We start from the raw sequence: 20,735 nt of genomic DNA, 5'->3' as shown, positions 1-20,735 counted from the left end.
TTCTTAATAGTTTACCTTAAACCAGCTGTTAATCTTACCCTAAACCCCTAAAACAAAGACAAACATTTTATCTAAAAACATTGTTTATAGTTTATGTCAGTGGCTGTCCACACTGCTATCTACTATATACCATCAATAACTAATATTCCACTGTATCACTGACAATAGACTCATACTTAATGTTGAAGCCGTAGCCAAATGAAGTTTAGTGAGGAGAACTTCACTCACATGGTGTGGCACAAATCAGGGAAATAATGCTGCCAGTGATGAAAGCACGAGCTGCGGGGACTAACTCGGCCTGTGTAGTAACGGCCAGCGTCGCAGCACGCTTTACATAACTAAACAAAAAGCATTTCAGTCCAATTAGCACAGTTGTAATTAATGACATTAACACAGGCTGCATTCTACACTACTATGAGCTATGGCTCACTCAGACACTTAATCATTAAGGTTATTAATGCTGCTTCTCCACCTATGACGAGTCAAAATGTCTGCTGGGAGAAATACTTTATCGCTGGACATGAGTGAGTCTACGCTGCAGGTCAAACCTGTCAACAAATGTGAACTTTGAGCTGAATATCGGCAGGAGTACGCCTTACATCACACCACAAATCTGACACACATTCTTTCATTTGTAAGTCAAATGAGAGACTGAGCGAATATTTGTGAGTGTGACCGAACTCTCACCAAGATTCCTCGCACTGACTCACAAGAGGAGGACTAAGGCTGAAATAAAGAGGCTCCACCAGCTTCCAACGTGCTCTGAAATAGAGTCAAGTAGAGGAAAGGCATTAATTAAACTAACTGAGCACTGAAGTCAAGAGTTGGTGTTCATACAAGGTACGAAGGGTCTAAAACTGAGCCCAGGATCAGTTTTTAGCTTTTCTTGGTCTCCTCTTCAGGTCTTTCCATATCAGAAATCTAGTCGATGTGAAGCTGATGGAAACATGGGACAGTTTATAAGATCTAACATGAAAGGAGACATGAAACTACAACAGAGCACATCATTGAGGACAAACAAGTTAACTTAAACAAGCTTATTTTTAATGGATCTGCAAAACTGTTTGAATTTCCAAAGAGAACTTCTGTACCTCCCGCCCACAGTTACCCAGTGGCAAACGTTACACAACGTTACAGAAACGCTTCCAACCCAAAGAAATCTGCATGCAGGAACAAAAAAAAAAAAAAAAAAATCAACCCAAATAGGGAAAAAGAAATAAAACAAAAGTAAAATAAATCATACAGATAAAAACAAAACATCAATAAACAGGACATACTGTATAATGCCGTTCTCTTGGCTGGAGGAGAAATTCAAACGTGTCTGCTTCAAGTTCGGCTTCCTCGTGAAGACAGCCTGAACCAACAGAATATTAAACTGTAATTTCATTGGGTGGATGTGGCTCCGCCCACCACACAGCCCCGCCCCTGTCTTCCATATAAGGCACAGGACAAAATAAACCCCACATACAAAAGGAGCTAGCCACGCCTCTGTCACTTGGTAACAAATTGTAAATGACCAAATACGGTTAGACAACAGAAACCCCACTAAGTGTACAAAATGTTAATCCTACATTTGTCATTTTTTGTTTGATTTTCTCTTTTATTTTGATTTCCTCTGACTGAAGGTGAGTGCTGTGGGTGAGTGGGGAAAGGGGGGAAAGGGGGAAGTTAAGGGTAGGTGAGGGTGTCCAACCAGGTGAGCTCAGGCAAAGGAAATATTAAAAATATGAGCTTGTCTTTTCACATTTTTTTTAATCTTTTTTACAACTTTTAAAACAAATGACAAGAAACGTGACTGGATTTCTCTTTTTATCAGAAATAAAAATGATCATCAGATGGAGAGTGGAAGAATATGGTGGGGTGGGGTGGGGGGTAGGAGGAGGGGATTAGACACGTGAAGTGGTTTATTGTTTTACTCTGATAAAGAGACAGACAGAGAGTGTCAGTGTGCAAGAAAACTCATGAGACAGGTTAGAGAGCGAGAGAGTTAGAGTTAGCATTTAGAGAGAGAGAGAATATGTGTGTGTGTGTGTGTGTGTCTGTGTGTGTGTGTCTGTGTGTGTGTGTGTGTGTCTGTGTCTGTGTGTGTCTGTGTGCGTTAGTGTGAGTGAAACAAGAGGAGTTGTTCAACTGCAGCACTTGCTCTTCCAGCCTGTGACTCCACTTCCACTGCTGATGTCGACGTTTTCACTGTTGGGCTCTTTTACAGGCGTCTGTCGCAGAAAACACAAACCCAGACGGAAAAAAAGAGACAAAAAACATCTTATTAAACACAAGAGAATTCAGCTCAGGTGTAATAAGACTGTCTTCCACTTTAATCGACTGTCTGAGTGTCACATTTAAGCAGTGCAGGGCCGTCAAAGATGCCACAGTGGGATGGAAAACAATTGGATGTGTGCAGAAGCTTTAACCTTTTTAAATCAACTATATTTCATTGATTTTAGAAAAAAAGCTTTGCTAACTGTGTTGTAAGAGGACACCGTCTACTCTATCTTCAAAGGAAACTTTACTTTTAAACATTTAAAAAGGCTACAATGTTGAACCAGTAAAAGGACGTTTTTCCTTGCCACTGACACCGAGTGCTTGCTCATGGCGTATACAAATAAAATGTATTTAAAAAATAGTAATAGTTGTAGATTATTTAAGGTTAATAAAAGCAGTGGCTACACCACCTCAGCAACTTGTTTATCCATTTAAAGTGGGAAGAATGTCATTAAATATATTATAAATAATATATTATTCTTATATGATAAATACAAATAAACTATAATAATAATAATAACAATAACAATAATACCACCTGTAATTCAGCAATTCCATCAAATATCAACCGGTCAAATAATGGTAGTGGTACAAATACTTTAATAAGTACTGAACACACACTATATCACACAGATGGTGAAAGCCACACACACACACACATACCTTTCTCAGGATGTCTTCTGCTAACGTGAGGAAAGCCTTCTCGATGTTGATGTTGGCTTTAGCACTCGTCTCAAAAAACCTAATGCCGTGCTCCCTCGCAATCTGTGGAGAAGAAAACAGGGCGAGTTAGAACGATGAAAGAAGGTCTAGTCCAAAAATAAAGTGGCTGATCCTCTGTGCAGAACAGAGATCAGGTATCACTGGTGTTACCAACTCAAGCACACACACACACACATACATACATACATACACAGACACACACACTTCCATTCAGGTCAGGTAGGTGTGTGTATGAGTAAGCAGATCTGTATCTGATGTTGCTAAATCTGCAGACAGACTAGTCGCTGCTAGTTTCCACTGGTACAATGAGCAGGAGCTCTTAAAAGGCTCTGCAGACCCAAAACAGATGTTTTCACTGGATTCATTCGATCTCTGCTCGGGCTGAAATATATCCTGGAGATTTCATCAAGTGACCAAACTCGATATACTAACAGAGGACGTGTAGAGTGAGCGGCGTCACCAGATGCTGAAGCCGCCCGGTCCCTCCCGTCAAACAAACGGTGCAATCACATGAGGGTAAAAGAAGGAAATCCTGCTAATACACTTCAGAGATTTGGCACATTTGACATTGAATTCAGACAGACTGTCTCAAACAGCAGGGATCACATGCTTCTCTTTAGTCTTTGGAAATTTGAATCCTGGTGCTGAAACCTGGATCTGTAGACCCCTTTTTGTGTCAGACATGTTGCATGTTTGTGTAAATTCACACCATAGACATTGTGCTGGTATGTGACGCCATCTTGGATTGTCATAGGACTATATTTGGTATGAGTGAGGACTTGTATGATTTACATTTTAATGAGAAATCCTGCTTTTTAAAATGGCACAACCGCACTAGTTTCTTGCACACCTTCAGGCTTTGTTTAGCGTACTTCACAAGAATAATGAGAAGGTATAAACGTGTGTCTAGAAACTCAATGTGTCTGGTACATACTGTGAAATGACCATTGGTGTGTAGCCCGAACTCAGCATCACAAGTAGTGGTCTTATATTTCTAGTAGCGTAGATGTCGGTCTTTACTCAGACGCAGTTTGAAGTGAGCACTGCCGGTAAGATTGTTTATAAAAAAGGAAACCACAACTCCTCGGTGATATGGACATGTTGTGGTTTTTATGAACTCTCAGATCAAGCAGCCACTGTGCTGTGTAAGCAGCGCTGCAGGAGGTGCAGTTGTTTTATTGTTCTCCTGCAACTGTTACTGCAGACCCATTCACCACAAATTACACTGCTTTTTACTGCCTATATACAGTTTGAATTATGGTCTGTAAAGATTATGTCCTGACAATAAAGCCATCCCTTTTATTTCAGGTATAAACACCCAGCACAAGCTGCAACAATATCTCCACCAATTTATCAATTTTTTTTTGTTTGAGCGTGAATGCAGCAAGTTTTAAACCCCCAAAAGAACATGTGAGAATTTCTGAGGCAAGTTGACCCACAATATTTTGCTCTTCAGCAAATCAGAAATAACCACACAGTTGAGCAGCGAGTTCAATACACAGGAACTTAAATGTGGCCAGTGATATCCCCAAAGTAGGTCTGGAATTTGTCTGGAGACCCATATTCATTAAGTAAACAAACATTTACAGAAAGATAGCAAATTCTGAAATGTTGCTATTCAAACATTTATAGTTTTAAAACAAAATATTCCTGCAGATGAATTGATTTGATCCTGATGCTCTGAGCTTCTTTACAAAGTTCAGTTATTCTCTGATCTTTCACACTGCAGCAGCTACGTTTTAGAGAGAAACCTTTCATATTCAATGTATAAAATGGAGTTCAAAATATAGAATATAAAAGCTTTCTTTGTTATTTTTGAGATTGTTTATGTCCCAATAAACGGTTGTTTGAGTAGTCACTGAGTTGTTATAGTAAAAGTAAGCCTTTATGGCATGCAAAGACAAACAGCAGCTTACTGCACGTTGTATGAGGAGGCACTGTTTTAGTTTATAGTTTAAGTAAATTCAAGAAGCTTCCAGACAAATATTCACCAGTTCTAATACATTGTTTTTACTCCTATCTCTATAGAATTATGTGTTTGAAAGTCATTGTGAGATTCTCTGCTGTTTTTTTCTGCTACCTCCAGTGTAGAATGAGTCCATGGCAAACAGTCCAAGTGAAGATGGGACTGAAATGTGATCAATATCAGGGGACTAAATGAACAGAAGTGTTTCTAGATTCAGGATTATGAACTGATTGCGTAGCTGCAAAGTGGCAGTAACAAATCAGCCAATCAACACACAGGACCTTGATGACGGACGGTTGCTAATCGCTGCAGTGGACTGCACCATCTCACCTGCTCCCCCTTGGCTTTTGGTACGACCCTCTTGTCCTCCATGTCACACTTGTTGCCTAGCAGCATCCTTTCGACGTCCTCATTTGCATGCTGAAAAAGATAAAGAAGTGTTTGATTATTAGATTACTTTTTCATATGAGCGACATTAAACGCAGCTTCATCTTGGATTTCAACATCACAGTTGCAACGTGGACAAGATACCACGAGCCAACTAATAGATCTGTCCCACAAGACCCTCAGTCTCAATAAAGCATATTTATATTACAAATATAATGTTTTAGACATTAATATTTAACATTATTTATTATTATTATCTGCTGGATAGTTTTTTGTTTTGTTATCAATGTATTTAACAACTTCTATCATGATGAATCTATAAAATGTGAGACAACAGTGAAAAATGCTTCATCAATCTTGAATGATATAAAACAAAAAAGAGAATTTGGGCATTTTTGCTTGAAAATTAATAATTGACTGTAGAAATAATTGTTGATTAACTTAAATCTTGACATTTGAGAAGCTATTGAGACGCATTTTAGGTCAAAATCATGATCAAAATAGTTGCCAATTTATTTTCTGCTGGCTGACTAATCGTTGCCGCTCTACAATAAAACAAAAAACACTCTTTGGTCAAAAGATACAAGTAGATAACACTTTACAAGCCAAAAAAGGTGGGGAACCACTGATCTCGACTGTATTCATATTACTTTCCAAGTAGCAAAAACCTCTGTATCCTATTAGGTTTCTCAGGAGGCAACAAAAAGGTTTCACACATTAAAGTGCAACAAGAGCAAGGCCGAGTTCTAAGTTAGCAGGAAATGCATTGTGTTTCCTTTCATTGACCGGACTTAAAGCTCTTTAAAAGCGAGGGTGAGAAAAACTGCAATAAATTCCTCGCCGTCTCGCCCAATCCGCTTCATTTAATGCGTAACACATTTATACCGATCATGTGTTGTAATACCATAATGTATTGTTGCACCCAGGATCTGGAATGGATCCAAGAAGATTAATCAAATAACAGAATAATCACTACTGCGGTAAATAGTGACGATAATATAAAAGCCACTGTAAAGGTACAAAACAAAAGAACAGGGGTGAGCAGCAGGACAAACCATATGTTACAGACAGCTTGTCTTATTTATCTGATAATCAGCTAATCATGTTGAAATATCAGGCTTGGAAACCAATGTCACTGGATACTGTCTGCATTAAGGTAAACATCCTTGCCTTTATGGTCTTATATCCATTATGACAAATCAAAGATGGACACACTGGTCCTTAGAGATCCTCATACAGTACTCAGAGACTGTGTAACCTCATTTTAACATTGACTTAAATATGCTGTTTATATATACACAAAACACAGAACACTTTGAGAGTAAGCAAGTGACTCATTCCTGTATTATGTTAAATATGGAGATGAAACATTTTGGACTTAAGGCGGACACACAACATGAAAAGAAAGACCATTTGTGGACAGTGTGCAACAACACTGGAATATGGCGATATATAATTTGTACTTCCTGCTGTAAACAATAATTTGGTATAATACATACATACAATCTTCCTGGTTAATGTTATGAAGAACTAAGATTGTTTATATAATGTTGTAAGTGTGTTGATGTAACATTGTCTAGGACATTAACATAATTACTGTTACTGGGCAATTAGCTGTCACACCTATTGAGTGTAATAGCTGCTATTCCAGACACACCTCCCCTTCCTGCTGATGGCTTTAAACCCAGTTTCAAACAGCAGTCATGTCTTTGTCATCATCTGGTGTTTAACTTCTGGTTCCACTGGTATTCAAGGAACCCTGGTTCTCCTACAGATGTATACAGACATCTGGCTCTTCTCACAGGCTGAGACACAAGCTGCTACACAGCTCACTGAACACAGATCAACCAGCTCGCTAGCATGTACGTAAGTCACTCTGTCATTCTGCCAAAGAGGTAACAATAAAAAAGGAGTGCCAACACTTAACTCTCCAAAACCACAAAAAAAACCCTGATAAGATTTTACCCAGTAACATAAATACACTTCATGATACCGGCTCTGAGTAAGAGAGAGAGAGAGAGAGAGAGAGAGAGAGAGAGAGAGAGAGAGAGAGAGAGAGAGAGAGAGAGAGAGAGAGAGAGAGAGAGAGAGAGAAAGAGAAAGAGAGAGAGAGAAAGAAGACAAAGAAAGAAAGAAAGAATGAAAGAAAGAAAGGAGGTACCTCGTCAATGTTGCGCAGCCATTTGCTGATGTTTTCGAAGCTCTTGGCATTGGTGATGTCGTAGACCAGCATGATGCCCATGGCTCCTCTGTAGTAGGAGGTGGTGATGGTGTGGAACCGTTCCTGGCCCGCTGTGTCCCTACACACACACACACACACACACACAGATTTTATTTGCTGGTATTCACTGTTTTCTTGTATTATATCCCTCAGTGACTCAACAATTACTTCACAAGATGCAGAGAATTCCCGCTTTCCATGACTGCAAACCACAACACATATCAGCAACACATCATGAAAGGGTGTATCAGAGATCTGTCAGTCATTGTAATGTAATTCCTTTAATCACCAAAAGAGGCCGATAAAAAGCCTTAAAATATTTAATGCGCCATTAGCGCAATAATAACTCAGAGCTGAAAAAGCATCCGATGATCCCAAGCTCATCTCACACAGAGGAACAACTTTATTTTTAAACTTTTACAATACTTGAGGAACCTGGTAAGCGTTACAAGTCAAGTTGAAACACGCGCACGCACACGCGCACGCACACGGCGAACCATGTCCCCTCACACGTCCGCACTAGCATGCATCTTAACTATGACATTTTCTTATCTGCGGAAACCCTGCCAACATCCATCTATCACTGCTGATACAGGAAAAACAGAGAATAGCCCAGCGGCACCAGACTCACATGAGCAAATCAAACCTACTCCTACAATAGTTGTTTCACTATGACATTCAAAATAATAGCTGGCTGTGCAAAAGTGAGATTTTATTGAGTCTGGTGAGCATGACCACATCTCTGGGTGCTCAGGCTGTGTAGTGAAGATTAAGTCCAGACATGATGTGCTGGGACAGGAGGAGGAGAGAATGTGATGGGGACTGAGACTGAAATAGAGCCACTGAAGAGGTTTAATGGACAGTATCGGGCCAAGTGTGATCAAGTTTCAGATCTAAATCATTATGAGTTTCACATGAGCTGGACAATTCTTTTATTTTGCCATTTTAGAATTGTTATATATGTAAGTTACAGAAGTTAGAGATTTTTAGAGAATAGCATTTAGTATAACTTCTACAAACTTGTAAATTACAGATCCATGATAGTCGGGCACTTCTCCAATATCAAAAGACTGGAAAATTTTTGACATATTTCTAATATGTCCTTCCTGTGCTTTCTCTGGGGTTATAGAGAGGAAAACATACCAAGACAAACACTGTGTCACAGTTTATTAAAACTCCCCATAATGCCTTTAACCTTTGACAACACATCTAGGGTTGCAGTGAATTATTTTATCAATTCATTGTTTGTCCAAAAACAGTCCAAAGTGCCCATTACAATTTCCCAGAGCCCAAGTTGACATATGGATTTAAAAACTGTTTTGTCTAACAAACAGTCCAAAATTCAGACAAATCAGCAAATATTCACATTTTAGGAACTAGAAATCAGCTCATTTTGTCAGGCATTTTTGGTTAGAAATTAATGATTAATCAATTAGCCTGAACAATGAGCCTTAACTGAACACATCTGTCAGCTGAGATTTTCACTGCATCTTGATAAACGTGACTATTCAGCACTATAAATGTATGTGTATTTCATTCACAGATACAGTGTACTGACCTACACTCTGCAGCTTGAATAAACGATAAAAACACAACTCTGATTGAGAATCATTCAATCTCAACTTTGGAGATATTTTCCAAACAATAAACCTTTTCCTTTGACTTCTGTTTCTTCCTCCAAGCTTACACCAAGAATACGTTGCTAAGTAAATATATTTAGGTATAAGTACTAAGTAAATATATGACAAAACTTTGCTGGTTCCAGCCTCTCACATATTGTTTGTCAAATATTTCCTGTTTTAATCCATCTTAAATAACAGTAAAGTTAATATTTATGGGATTTTGAACTGCTGTTTGGACAAAACCATGACATCACATCTAGTTACACCAAATAATGAAACAATAGCCCTTTTTCCCAGAAGCCATTTTGACATAAAATAGTAGGGTAAACAGAGGTGTTACCAATGACACTAATTAAGGTTAAGTTGGCTCACTGCTCTGCTACACTAAATGTAATGGAGCCTTAAGCAGAATCATTGTGTTTACCCTACTATTTTATTAGTGGGTGCTGTAAAAAAGGTCTATTAATGGACTAAATATTTGGAAAATTAATTGTTGGAGCTTTATTTGCAACCTTATTAAACCCTTCCAATCAACCTAAGTTCAATATTCATGTTTCATCGTATCTGCAGAAGAGAATGTTAAAATTTGAGTCATTTCAGTTGGGGAAAGTCCGCTTTTGTGGACAATGATAACCCTGCAGCAGACGGGCCGATGACCATTTCCTGTTCTAGCATATTTCTGGGCTTGAGGGAGGTATGTCAAACAGATGTTTCACTATGATGTAAGGCGCAAACAGAAGAGGCTGAACTAAAAGAGGAGTCTCACAATGTTTGTGTATTCTGCAGCCCTGTACCCCTCCACATACAGAATCGTCACTTGGGTATAACAAACTAAAAAGGTCACGTCTCAAAACAGTACATTGACTCACCAGATCTGTAGTTTGATCTTCTTTCCTTGTAATTCAACTGTTTTGATCTTGAAGTCTATTCCTGTAAAACAAGGAAAAACAGATCAGCGCTACACGTCTATCAAAAGATAAATGAATGACTAGCATGTGAAGCACTGACAATGAGACGGAGATGAATAGAGAGACTGAGGCTTACAAACAGAGACTTATGGCGCTGATGCAAACAGAGAGAAACAGAAACCCAGTGAGAAAAATGGTGATATCAACAATAGAGAATCAGAAAGAGCCAAAGAAAAACATTTAGGAAAGAGGAAATGGAAAGTGAGTGACAAGTGCTTCCATCAGAGAGACAATAACATTATCTCTTCCTGATTCTGCAGTGTCATGCCCAGACCTTGAGCCTATCAGCAGACAGCTGTGGGGATCAGCAGCTGGCGAACAATGGGCATACACACATACACAAACCAGGTTAAGGTAAGAAAACTGACAACATGTTTACATGCACTGCAATAACCTCGTCACTGTTAAACCGGTGCTTAAATGCAGCTCGTTAGAAACACGGCATCATGCATATTTGAAGTCTTTTTGGTTGGAGCATTTGGACTGATGGTGGAGTGAGAGGACAGGCTGTGGTGGGAGAGCACACAGTTTTTCCTACGTGTGCATGTTTGTCAATGAAGACTTATTTCAGTTTCCATCTTGGTTGGGCTTTGGATTTAATTATTTATCATTACAGTACACTCTGCTACGCTTCCTTTCAGGAGGTTAACTGCCATCAAGGCTTTGTTGGCCAACTGTCTCATATTCTATGTTATACTAGTTATCTTTATAAATCTGTTCTTTTTAAGTGCTCACGCTGATCAATAAACACTTCTGCGATGGGCCTAGTGGTGAGCTGACTCACGCTGGATCAGAATTTAAGATTTCTGGTATGGCAAAACTACAAGGTAATGTAATTGTTAAGCATTTAGACATATTATGAGGTTGAAATGATTAGTTGACTAGTTTATCCACCACAAATGCCAAATATTTTCTGGTTTCAGCTCATTCAATGTGATTGTTATTTACTGCTTTTCTCCATTTTCTATCAATAGAAACTGAATATATTTGTGTGCTGACACAAAACAAGATACCTGAATAGGTTACCTTGGGTTCTTCTCTGTCCATTTATCACTGGCATTTGAAATTTTAGAGACTAAACTAGGAGTACCACTATTATATTCATTATGAATTAATCCGCCGATTCTTTTCTTGATGAAGCAATTCATCTTTTTTGTCTATAAAATGTAATAATACCAAAATATGCCCATCACAGTTTCCCAGGGACGCACTCAAATTGCTTGTTTTTTTCCAACCAACCATCTAAAAGCCTAAAATATTACATTTTCTATCATATAGGACAAAGACAGGAAGCACATCCCCTCGTTGCAAATGAAAAGTTGCTTGATTGATTAATTATCAAAACAGTTGCTGATTAATCTTCTGTTTAAATCGACTAAACAACAGAACTGACAGATCAATCGCTTTGCAAGTCTAGAAAATGTAGATGTTTAACAGCTTCTAGATGCGGCAAAAAGTAAAAAACACAAACAATCCTAATAAATAATCGTGTTAGCAATATTTAAAAGAGTAACCAAGATAACCCTCACTGTCATAATCATGAAACCTTTGGGGAGGCCAGTTTAAAAAGGAGTGACTTGTGACTGAAACGAGACAAGAAGTTGTGTTTTTCAGCTCAGTAGTGAGTCGTCAGTTCAGCTTTGGTCAGAAATTGTGGTTGGTTAAAAAAGTCCAAGAAACAGCTGTGCTCTAGGTGGGGCAGGCCCATAGAATAATGAAGGGACTGGCTGCCAATGCGTGACTCACTAAATAATATGCACTCCCCAGAGAGAGGGAGGGCAGGAGGGACAGAAAGATATAGTTATAACTAGAAACAAAAAGAGGCAAAGAGGAGAAGGAGATGAAAAAAGGTTCTGAAGAGGACACACAGCTTACTGTGCCTACATTGATATTTACATCGACGCTGATACATTCAACAGAAGCTAAAGGCGTGCCAAATAAATACTGGGCATAATACAATTATCCAGAACCATTACTTAAAGTTGTGTTCTGAAGAAATCAGACTCAGCGGGGATGACTTCATATTTGTCTTTTCCTGGCAAGGAGTAAAAACACTGAGTGAATCTGTGTGTTTTTCTTCCTGGTGAGGTGCATTGGCAAGTTGTCAAGAAAATATGTGCATTGTGCAATCAGTGGAAAAATGGCCACACTTTAGCAGAAGAGAATGACACTTTCAAACACAGCCAAAACGTGGAATTTGACATCGTAAAAAAAAAGAAAAGGGAGTACGTAGTTTATGGCCGGCTTTTGTTTCCCAGAGGAACCATTCCTTCCACAAGTATGAATTCCACTGTAGCCATCGCCAGTTTCCATGCAAAATTCATGATGTCTTGTGGAAAGAGATTTCAGATTGCAACATCATGCATATTCAGCACTCTTAATATGCATAACCTCGAATATATGAAGGAGGAAGGGCAGCGAGAGATTGGAAATGAGGAGGAGTGACTGATGAGAGAGGGGGGTTTTCCAGTGGGGGTATTTTGAGAAGCAGCTGTGCAAAGTGTCTCCAAAAGGTTTGAGCACTGTGTCAGAGGAAGAACACACTCCTGTTTCACACGTCCTGGTTCTGCTGTTTCTTCTGTTCCTGTCAGACATCAACGGCTGTACCTGGACAATGTGTAGGGCCTCTCCTCGAAAATCATAGAGTTTTTGCAAATTTTGACATTGCTTGATAAGATGGATTCTAGTAATTAAATGATTATGTTTTGTACTTGCACTACAGTATGATAATGTGTTTACTTAAGTAGTTTGTTGCATCCACTAAACTTAAAGACAACGGTAAGCCAAAAGATAAGCACCGTAGCCAACAAAATACTGGGTAAAAACATGAAACCACCAATCATATAACAACAAAAGCAAAAATAGATGGTTGCTGACTTAGAGGTTTGTGTTAATATTTATCAATCACATCTGCAATTGGTTCATGTCATTTTTTTTAGCACAAAGGTAAAAAAAATTACCTGGTTCCAGCTTCTCAGTTATGACTGTTTGCTGCTTGTCTTTGTCTAATGTTACAGTAAACTACCTATCTTTGGGTTCTGAGCTATTGGTCAGACAAAAATCATCTGAAGATGTCACCTATAGAATATGTTTACCTTTCTTCTGACACGTTATATACAAAAACATTATTCTAATGAGGATATCCCAATAATTTCATATATTTACTGTATATTGTTAACAATCAGAAGTCCTTGACAACTACAAGTCCTAATTACATGATGTGCCGACAGACCATGTTCTTAACTCTTTACAGTTTATCACATTGCACGCTGCTTTGTTTTGAATACAGATGTAGAACAAAGACAAGCTGTAGTTTTTAAAATGGAGACAGCTCTTAAAAGGGAATCAGTGAACACATTTATTGAACATAAAGTGAGTAAAATGATGTTGGTCTGTGCCATTTCAGTACATCCTCGCTTACCAACAGTCATGTTTTAGAGAAACTGAGGTGGGACTACCACAAGTGAGCAATGACACAATCGCTATAGCAGGGTCAATTACATTATCCTTCGTGTGAAACAGGTTATTCTAAGGTTTTCAATAAGGTAAGGACCACCTCTGCAGTTGCTGCAAAAGCTCAGATTGAAATACTTGACTTACTACACAACTTGGCAGGGAAAGCACCCCTGCAAGAAACAAAGGTCACTACTGGTCTTTGACTGCTGAAGAACCGTCAGCCCATCATCACACAGCTTTCCCTTGAACTGGCTAAACTGGCAGAGCTCTGATAAAGTGGCTTTGACTCAAATAAGGCAGATACCAGTTGTTACCGTAATTCAGTTTCACATTCAACCTCCTGTATTTTGAGAAACAGGAGGGTAATACAACACAAACATTACGGGCGGATTACAAGACAAACCATTAACCAAAGCATAAACATAAATATGACAGCAAGTTTTGCAACAGAGCCATTGTTCATTGCTGTACCTTATCTAATCTAACCTGGATGCCACTGGGAACACTCGCCCAATATGGATGCCTCGTTCGTAGACACACAGTAAGGAGGAGTTGCCAACACTTAAAGTTACGAAAAGCAAGGGCTTGAAACTCAAGCTCAATCAAAAGATTACAGATATAATTCCTGGGCATTGCAAACGGTCAGCTACATGTGGTTCTGCAAAACACGTCTAATGTTACATTATTACTAAGCACCGATCTTAAGCAACAGGAGTAAATGGAGCCTTCACTCGGGCTGTGCAGGGATTTGACATAGTTTGACACTTGACTCATGTGAGCGTGATGCTGGGACACATGCGTAGAGGGTCAGAGGGGGAAAACAAGCTGATGATGCCACCATGATGAATTGTCTGTGGGAGCAGCCATGGAAAGTAACTACCTGCATTTACTCAGGTAGTTATAAACAAATCAGAGGTACTTCCACTACATTTCAGAAGGAAATGCGGCACTTTTTTACTCCATTAGTCATTTTACAGCTAAAGTCACTAGCTCCTTCGCAGATTCAGATTTCACATACAAAAACAACTGATCATCTTACAAAATATGATCAATTATTCTATGAGTCAAGCGCCAGTATCTTAAGTAGTTTAAATAGCTCCACCTCCACCAGCTACAGTCCATTAAAATGTTGCTTACACATTAATGTAGCAGTAATAGACCAGCAAAATTATATGCATTTAAAATCTAAAACAAGCCATTTTGAACCATTAGTACGTTTCCTTTTAAGTACATTAACGACGCTGCTGGACTTAGTTAGTTTTACTTGTAATTGAGTTATTTTATATAATTTATCTTCAGATTTAATATCTTAACACTGCTTCTGAGGGGCTTTACTTGTGTGGCATCTATCATTTAAAACAAAGATCCAAAGATATTATACTTTTTTCTTTTTTTTTAAGGGTATGAATCGAGGCAGAAACACACACACGTAGTTATAAAGGATAGTCTTTAGATGTAAAGGCCTGTCAGACATACGGGGAGTCAGCTTTTAGTGCTTTTATAACAGCAGCACGGCCCTTGCACTGCCAACCCGGTGCTAGCCTCGTTAGCTCACTAGCCACTGGGTCAAGTGACATGACAGCAATTCCTCTGGCACCTAAACCGGTTTTACCCGACACTGCTGGTAGGATAAAAGCCTAAATATGAACCATGTTTGTGTTTATTAAAGCCACGGCCGTTCTGAAAAAAACAGGAGTTTCTCTTCTTCTTAATGAAGCCGCACAACTAGCCAGCTTCACAGCTAACCCGTGCAGGCCTGGTTTAGGAGAGAGGCAGCCAGTGCACGCTGGTAGCATGCAGGCTAACCAAATATGTCCTGCCTACCGACATCCAGCTGCAGGGGAGAGTCAGGCGAAGTCACCCCAGCTGTCAACCCCCCTCCCCCCCCTCTCCTCCCCTCGACTACAACACCCATAACAACACACCGTCCAGTAACATGTCTTACCTATAGTGGAGATGAAGGTTGTGTTGAAGGCGTCGTCAGAGAAGCGGAACAGCACACAGGTCTTCCCCACGCCCGAGTCCCCGATCAGAAGCAGCTTGAACAGCAAGTCGTACGTCTTCTTCGCCATTGAAAAACAGCTTGCGATCACCCAGAAGATACCCCCAAAATAAAATAACAAAAACAAAAAATAAAAAAAACACACACACACAAAGCAAGATACGCCTAAAGCAGTCCTGTGTGAAGGTCTAGAGCCAGCTCCGTAGCCAACCGGACCAACTGCCCCCGTTTCTCTTCTCACTGTGAACAATCTGGGATTTGTTGATTAGCTTTTGGAGAGCTAGTTGGCTAAAACACCGCCGAGCCCCGCAGACGTGTGCGTGAAGTTAGATCTCCCGAGCCCGACTGTTTCTTCCCCCCCTCTCTTTACAACAGGAGAACAGAAAGCAAAAAAAAAACAGGATCTCCTCCCGTGTGAATCCTCTTTTCCACTCTTTCTTTTCTCCCACACAGTCGGGACAAAATGGCTCCCTCTCTCTCTCTCTCTCTCTCTCTCTTTCTTCAAACTAACGGCGAGCTGATTCAAATTCTCGACACACACACACACCCGTCATGCCAGAGCCCGGGGCCACGAAGCTCGACCGAGAAAAACGAGTTGTAAAAGCGAGACGTTGACGTTAAAGTGTGTAAAGTTTCCTGTCTGTCGGAGTTATTTCGCTTTTATTCGGGAGAGATTAGGACCGAGACACAGACGACCGCCGTCGCCTTCGAATGGGAGCCACCACGGCGACACCCTAAAGGCCCCACAGACCCGCCTTTCGTCCCGCCCCGTCTGTCAAAATCCACGCCTCTGATTGGTCAACATCGCCGTCACTCCGCCAGGCGCCCTAATGCGATTGGCTACCGCCGCATGCATCGAGAGGGTAAAAGGGCGTGGCTTAGAGTGACAGAGAGGGCGAATGTTACTGCGCATGTTACGCGGACATTCAGGCTCAAAGCTCCCATTGCTTCAGCGAATGAAATGTATCCAGTGATCCAATATGGCGGCCGGTTTCTTGCGGATCTTGTTCCAGCCGGGGTGTGTTACAGTTTTGTGGGTTTTTTTTGTTTTTTTTTCACTGCGAGCTGGCATTTTGATGCGGTGACTATCCCCCAGCTGTGAGTCAGGCAAAGTGATGTCATATATAAGTACTTCTGTGCTTGTTAACGGGCGTTTCCCACATCCTCTGTACACTGCAAGAACATTGATCCTCTCAAGTCTTTAAAACACACTGTACACACTGAGAGAGTACGAGCACATCATTACTGTAGGTTCTTCAGAGCTGACTTTCTGTGTGTGTGTGTGTGTGTGTGTGTGAGAGAGAGAGACTTTACTTCTTCCGCCTGTCAGAGCAGTTTGACTCTCAGACACTCTCCTTAGGAATGTGGAGTATGCCCTGCTTTCTACTGCCGAGTTCAGGCTTGCCACAAAGTAGACTAAGAAAGACAGACAGCAAAGATATAAAGAAAAGAGGGATTGAAAAGAAAACTAAGCTAGAGAATAAAGAAGGAATGAACAGTGTTGACCTTATGGTGGCACTAGTGGTGGAAGAAGAGAAGTACTCAGATCTTTTACTATACAAGGAGTGAATAATACACTCTTTTTATAAGTAAAAGTATTATCAGGACAAAGTCAAAGTGTCCTTTTCAGATAAAAATATATACTTTATTGTTGAATGTTGCAGCTGGTAACTTTTAAATAATACACTGCCAGGTAACTTAATCAAGTTTTATTTATTTGTTCTTTATATTTTTGCATTAAATACCATAATCAGAATCTGCAAAGTAACTAGTAACTAAAGCTGTCAGATAAATGTAGTGGAGTAAAAAGTATAAAGTGGCAGAAGATGGAAATGCTCAAGTAAAGTAGCCTACCTTTAAAAGTGCAATACTTGATTAAATGTACTTCCACCACTGCCATCAAATAGTTGGTAACGTATCCACCAGATGTCAAGATATTTTCACTAAAAAACAAAAATGTAAACCTCATGCTCGTTTAAAGGCCCCTCCTCAGGCAGTCGTAAGGAAATGAAGGATGTACTGTATCTAGCACAATGACCAGAGACATCATAATCATCTAATAACAGTCATGTTAAGATATATTTGTTAACAGGAAATTAAAAAATGTATAAATATGAATAAAAATATAAGTCTAATTCAAAGGAGTCTTGCCTAAAAAATAACAAAAAAATAAGAAAAATACACATTTTATTTAACTACTAAGGTGTCTATATATTCTTTATAACTATCAAAAAAAGTGTTGTTAATATAAATACATTAAGGTGAATATCACACGAATATACAGATGTTTTTTCATGCCATGTGTACATACAGATCTTAAGGAAAAAACAAACATGTTAATCCTCACAGGGCCATGAATATTGTATTTAATACAAATCCATCCAACGGTTGATGAGATATTTCCACCAAAGTAGAAAGTTCACAGCCGACAGCGTGACCAAAAAGCTGCAACCATCTTAACACAAACCATCCGATACGAATCCTAAAACAGATGGTACAGAGGTTAAAAAGGTGACACGGAGCAGAAGTTTCCATGGAGTTTCTTTTAGGCTAAATAAAGAACAGCTTCATTTTGGTTTCAGCCCATATTTTAATTGTATCTCTGACCCATATCTTCAATCTTCAACACTTAAGTAACCTGTGTTAAGCCAATAAATCATGTTGTAACACACACAAAAAAAAAAATCCTCCCAGATCAGCGTACATTCCTGTATTTTGCTGCATGGGGCCTCGAGGGTTCGTCTCACACTATCACACTAACAGCCAGCAGCTACCACTCTGACTCTGTTCTGGCAGTGATACGCACATTTAAGTGAGGAAATCTGTCTTCACATGCATCTGTTTGACAAGTAAACCAGATGGGCTTTTAAAGTTTTTATTTTAGGGCATTTTTGGGGGCCTTTAACGGACAATGGACGATTGAAACTGTGACAGGAAACAAGGAGAGGCAGAGAGGGGGGAATAACATGTAACTGGGAACTGAGCAACAGTACAGGACAGTGTCTGGTATGCATGTTAATCACTGGGCCACCGGGACGACACCACCAAATGCTAGTCCCACCAATTTAATATATACTACAACTTAAATCAGTCAGTTTATTCCCGAGTTCTGTTTTTTTTGTCTTTGTGATGGTACATTTTTTATCTGTCCTGCTGTTTTTATTCTGTTTTATTTACTCTCGATTTAAAAGTCTAACCAGGGATGTGGGCTGTAAACTAGCTTCAGCTACCCTCAACATCAGTGGTTGTCTCAACCTATTTAGTATCAAGGACCCAGATTAATATCTATCAGGACACAGACTCTATGTAGTCTCAGGGATCCAGTCTCAGTACTGTAGATTGGCAGCTTAACAGTGAAGAGTGTGAAGACTATGAACAGAATAATCATTCTAACTTTTAGTCAATTAAATAATAGTTACATTAAAATATTCCACATATTTCTGGGAACCCTCCTGAAGGGCCCCAGGTTGAGAACCACTGCTCTACACATTACATCTGATGCTTTGATTATCTGTATGGAACAATGTTTATTTGAATGATGAACCAACAAATAAATACAAAATAATAAAACAATGTGGATGAGAATTCCTTAAAGTGCTGAAAAAAATTGAAATTTACTTCAAATTTTCTAGAAAGAATTCTAGAAAACATTCCTGTACAACACATAAACCAATGATTCACTAATTAATCAAGAAGATAATTACCAGTTTAATCCATAATGAAAATAATCATTAGTTGCAGCTCTATACATACGACATTAGCCAGATGCTTTTATTTCGAGCAACAGTGTAGCTTCATTTTCAATACGATCCCACCCTCCCAAGTTAAATCATTTCAGTAATTTGCTGACCGTGAGTGGAAGAGGGACGGGGATAAACCAGCTTCCACTCATTCGGTCCAGATTTCCATTCAGGCCACAGTGTGAGTACTAAACCCTTTTTCAGGTCTAATAGGAAATACAGGACTGAATTCTTGATATATTTAGATTTTTATCTAAATTGTTATTTTCATCAGCAGGTCTAGCTTTTGGAAACACACTCGGAAATGAATGGCTCACTCATATACACTTCCCTGAGAATGACTCATAGAAGGTGACACTACGAGCACCTGAGCCGAGGAGATTTTAGTGAACGTGGGTGCGTGGGTAATTTTCCTAGTTCTGCTCCATGAATTCCCAACAAACACATATTCAGTCATTCGTTACTTGTTGCCTGTGTAGCCAGATTAAACACACACCTTGGTCGGGGGATATGTTAAAGATTATGAAGAGTCTTCTAGCATCAGAGCAATATGTGCTGAATTCCCCATGTGGTTTAGTCTTTCCCCTTTCTGGTTAGTCAGGCCTTCAGCATTAATACAGAACACTGAAATGATCACATTGAAAGAGGAAGAGGTTGCATGGAAATGTTGGCAGCTGTAAAGGGAACCCCCTCGCCCCAGTTATCCCCCAGTTATCCCCCAGTGCCACCTCCTACATCTCACCTGGAAAGTGAAACAGATTTCTCATTTCCTTCCCTGTCATTGACCACCTACAGGTCATAATGTGTTACACACTTATGTCACCAAGTGGCGCTGTTGTGTCAGGTTTAAACGGTTAAATAAGTCTGATGATTCATTTTGCATTTGGACCCCAGTTCTCAGTCTGTCCCGCTTTGAGAGTCCAGTTATGTATATATATATATATATATATATATATATAGAACTGACTGACTGACCTGACTCCTGACTGACAATATTATCCAACAATCAGGTGTAAATCATTGTTTTCCTCCACATGCAAAATATCGACAGCAAGTTTTGAGATAGATATTATAATACTGGTTAATTGGCTCATACAGTGGACCATAAACTCACCTTAACTCAACCTTTCTGGTTTAAATTGTGTGATGTTGGTTTTTACAGTACAAATGTAGTTATTAATGATTATATTTATGGTTATTTTTGATTATCAGTGACTGCAGGTCTGTGCCTTCTTTACCTCGAGCTACAGCTCTGCATATATCAATAAAAGGCAATACTCTAGTTAAAGACAGATTTAGAGCCAATACGAGATAATAACACAAATAGAAAACTAAAAAACACCAAACAGTATTAGTCAATTTTTTTTATTGTAAATTAATAAAAGGAA

At 39.4% G+C, this 20,735-nt stretch overlaps 1 protein-coding gene across 1 annotated transcript; it reads right to left on the bottom strand.

Moving 5' to 3' along the window:
* Nucleotides 1-1,022: 1,022 nt before the first annotated feature.
* rab10 (RAB10, member RAS oncogene family) lies at nucleotides 1,023-16,336 on the bottom strand. The gene is made up of 6 exons (XM_051410092.1): nucleotides 15,551-16,336; nucleotides 10,051-10,111; nucleotides 7,500-7,638; nucleotides 5,282-5,371; nucleotides 2,926-3,027; nucleotides 1,023-2,213 (listed from the first exon to the last, which is right to left on the bottom strand). Exons 1-6 carry the CDS (start codon nucleotides 15,675-15,677, stop codon nucleotides 2,127-2,129), a joined length of 606 nt encoding a protein of 201 aa, XP_051266052.1. The 5' UTR covers nucleotides 15,678-16,336; the 3' UTR covers nucleotides 1,023-2,126.
* Nucleotides 16,337-20,735: the final 4,399 nt, after the last annotated feature.

The sequence above is a fragment of the Dicentrarchus labrax genome, unplaced genomic scaffold (assembly GCF_905237075.1).
Source record: "Dicentrarchus labrax unplaced genomic scaffold, dlabrax2021, whole genome shotgun sequence".
NCBI lineage: Eukaryota > Metazoa > Chordata > Actinopteri > Moronidae > Dicentrarchus > Dicentrarchus labrax.
The sequence above is the reverse complement of the archived record's forward strand: the minus strand, read 5'-3'. Positions and strand labels throughout refer to the sequence as shown.

What these genes read in the sequence shown, in the direction of transcription:
- rab10 (XM_051410092.1), bottom strand. Translation starts at nt 15,677, where the DNA reads ATGGCGAAGAAGACGTACGACTTGCTGTTCAAGCTGCTTCTGATCGGG. An exon ending in AAGATCAAACTACAGATCTG is followed by an intron (nt 7,639 to 10,050) that starts GTGAGTCAATGT and finishes GTGTGTGTGTAG; the next exon opens with GGACACAGCGGGCCAGGAAC. An exon ending in CAGAAGACATCCTGAGAAAG is followed by an intron (nt 2,214 to 2,925) that starts GTATGTGTGTGT and finishes TTTCTGCGACAG; the next exon opens with ACGCCTGTAAAAGAGCCCAA.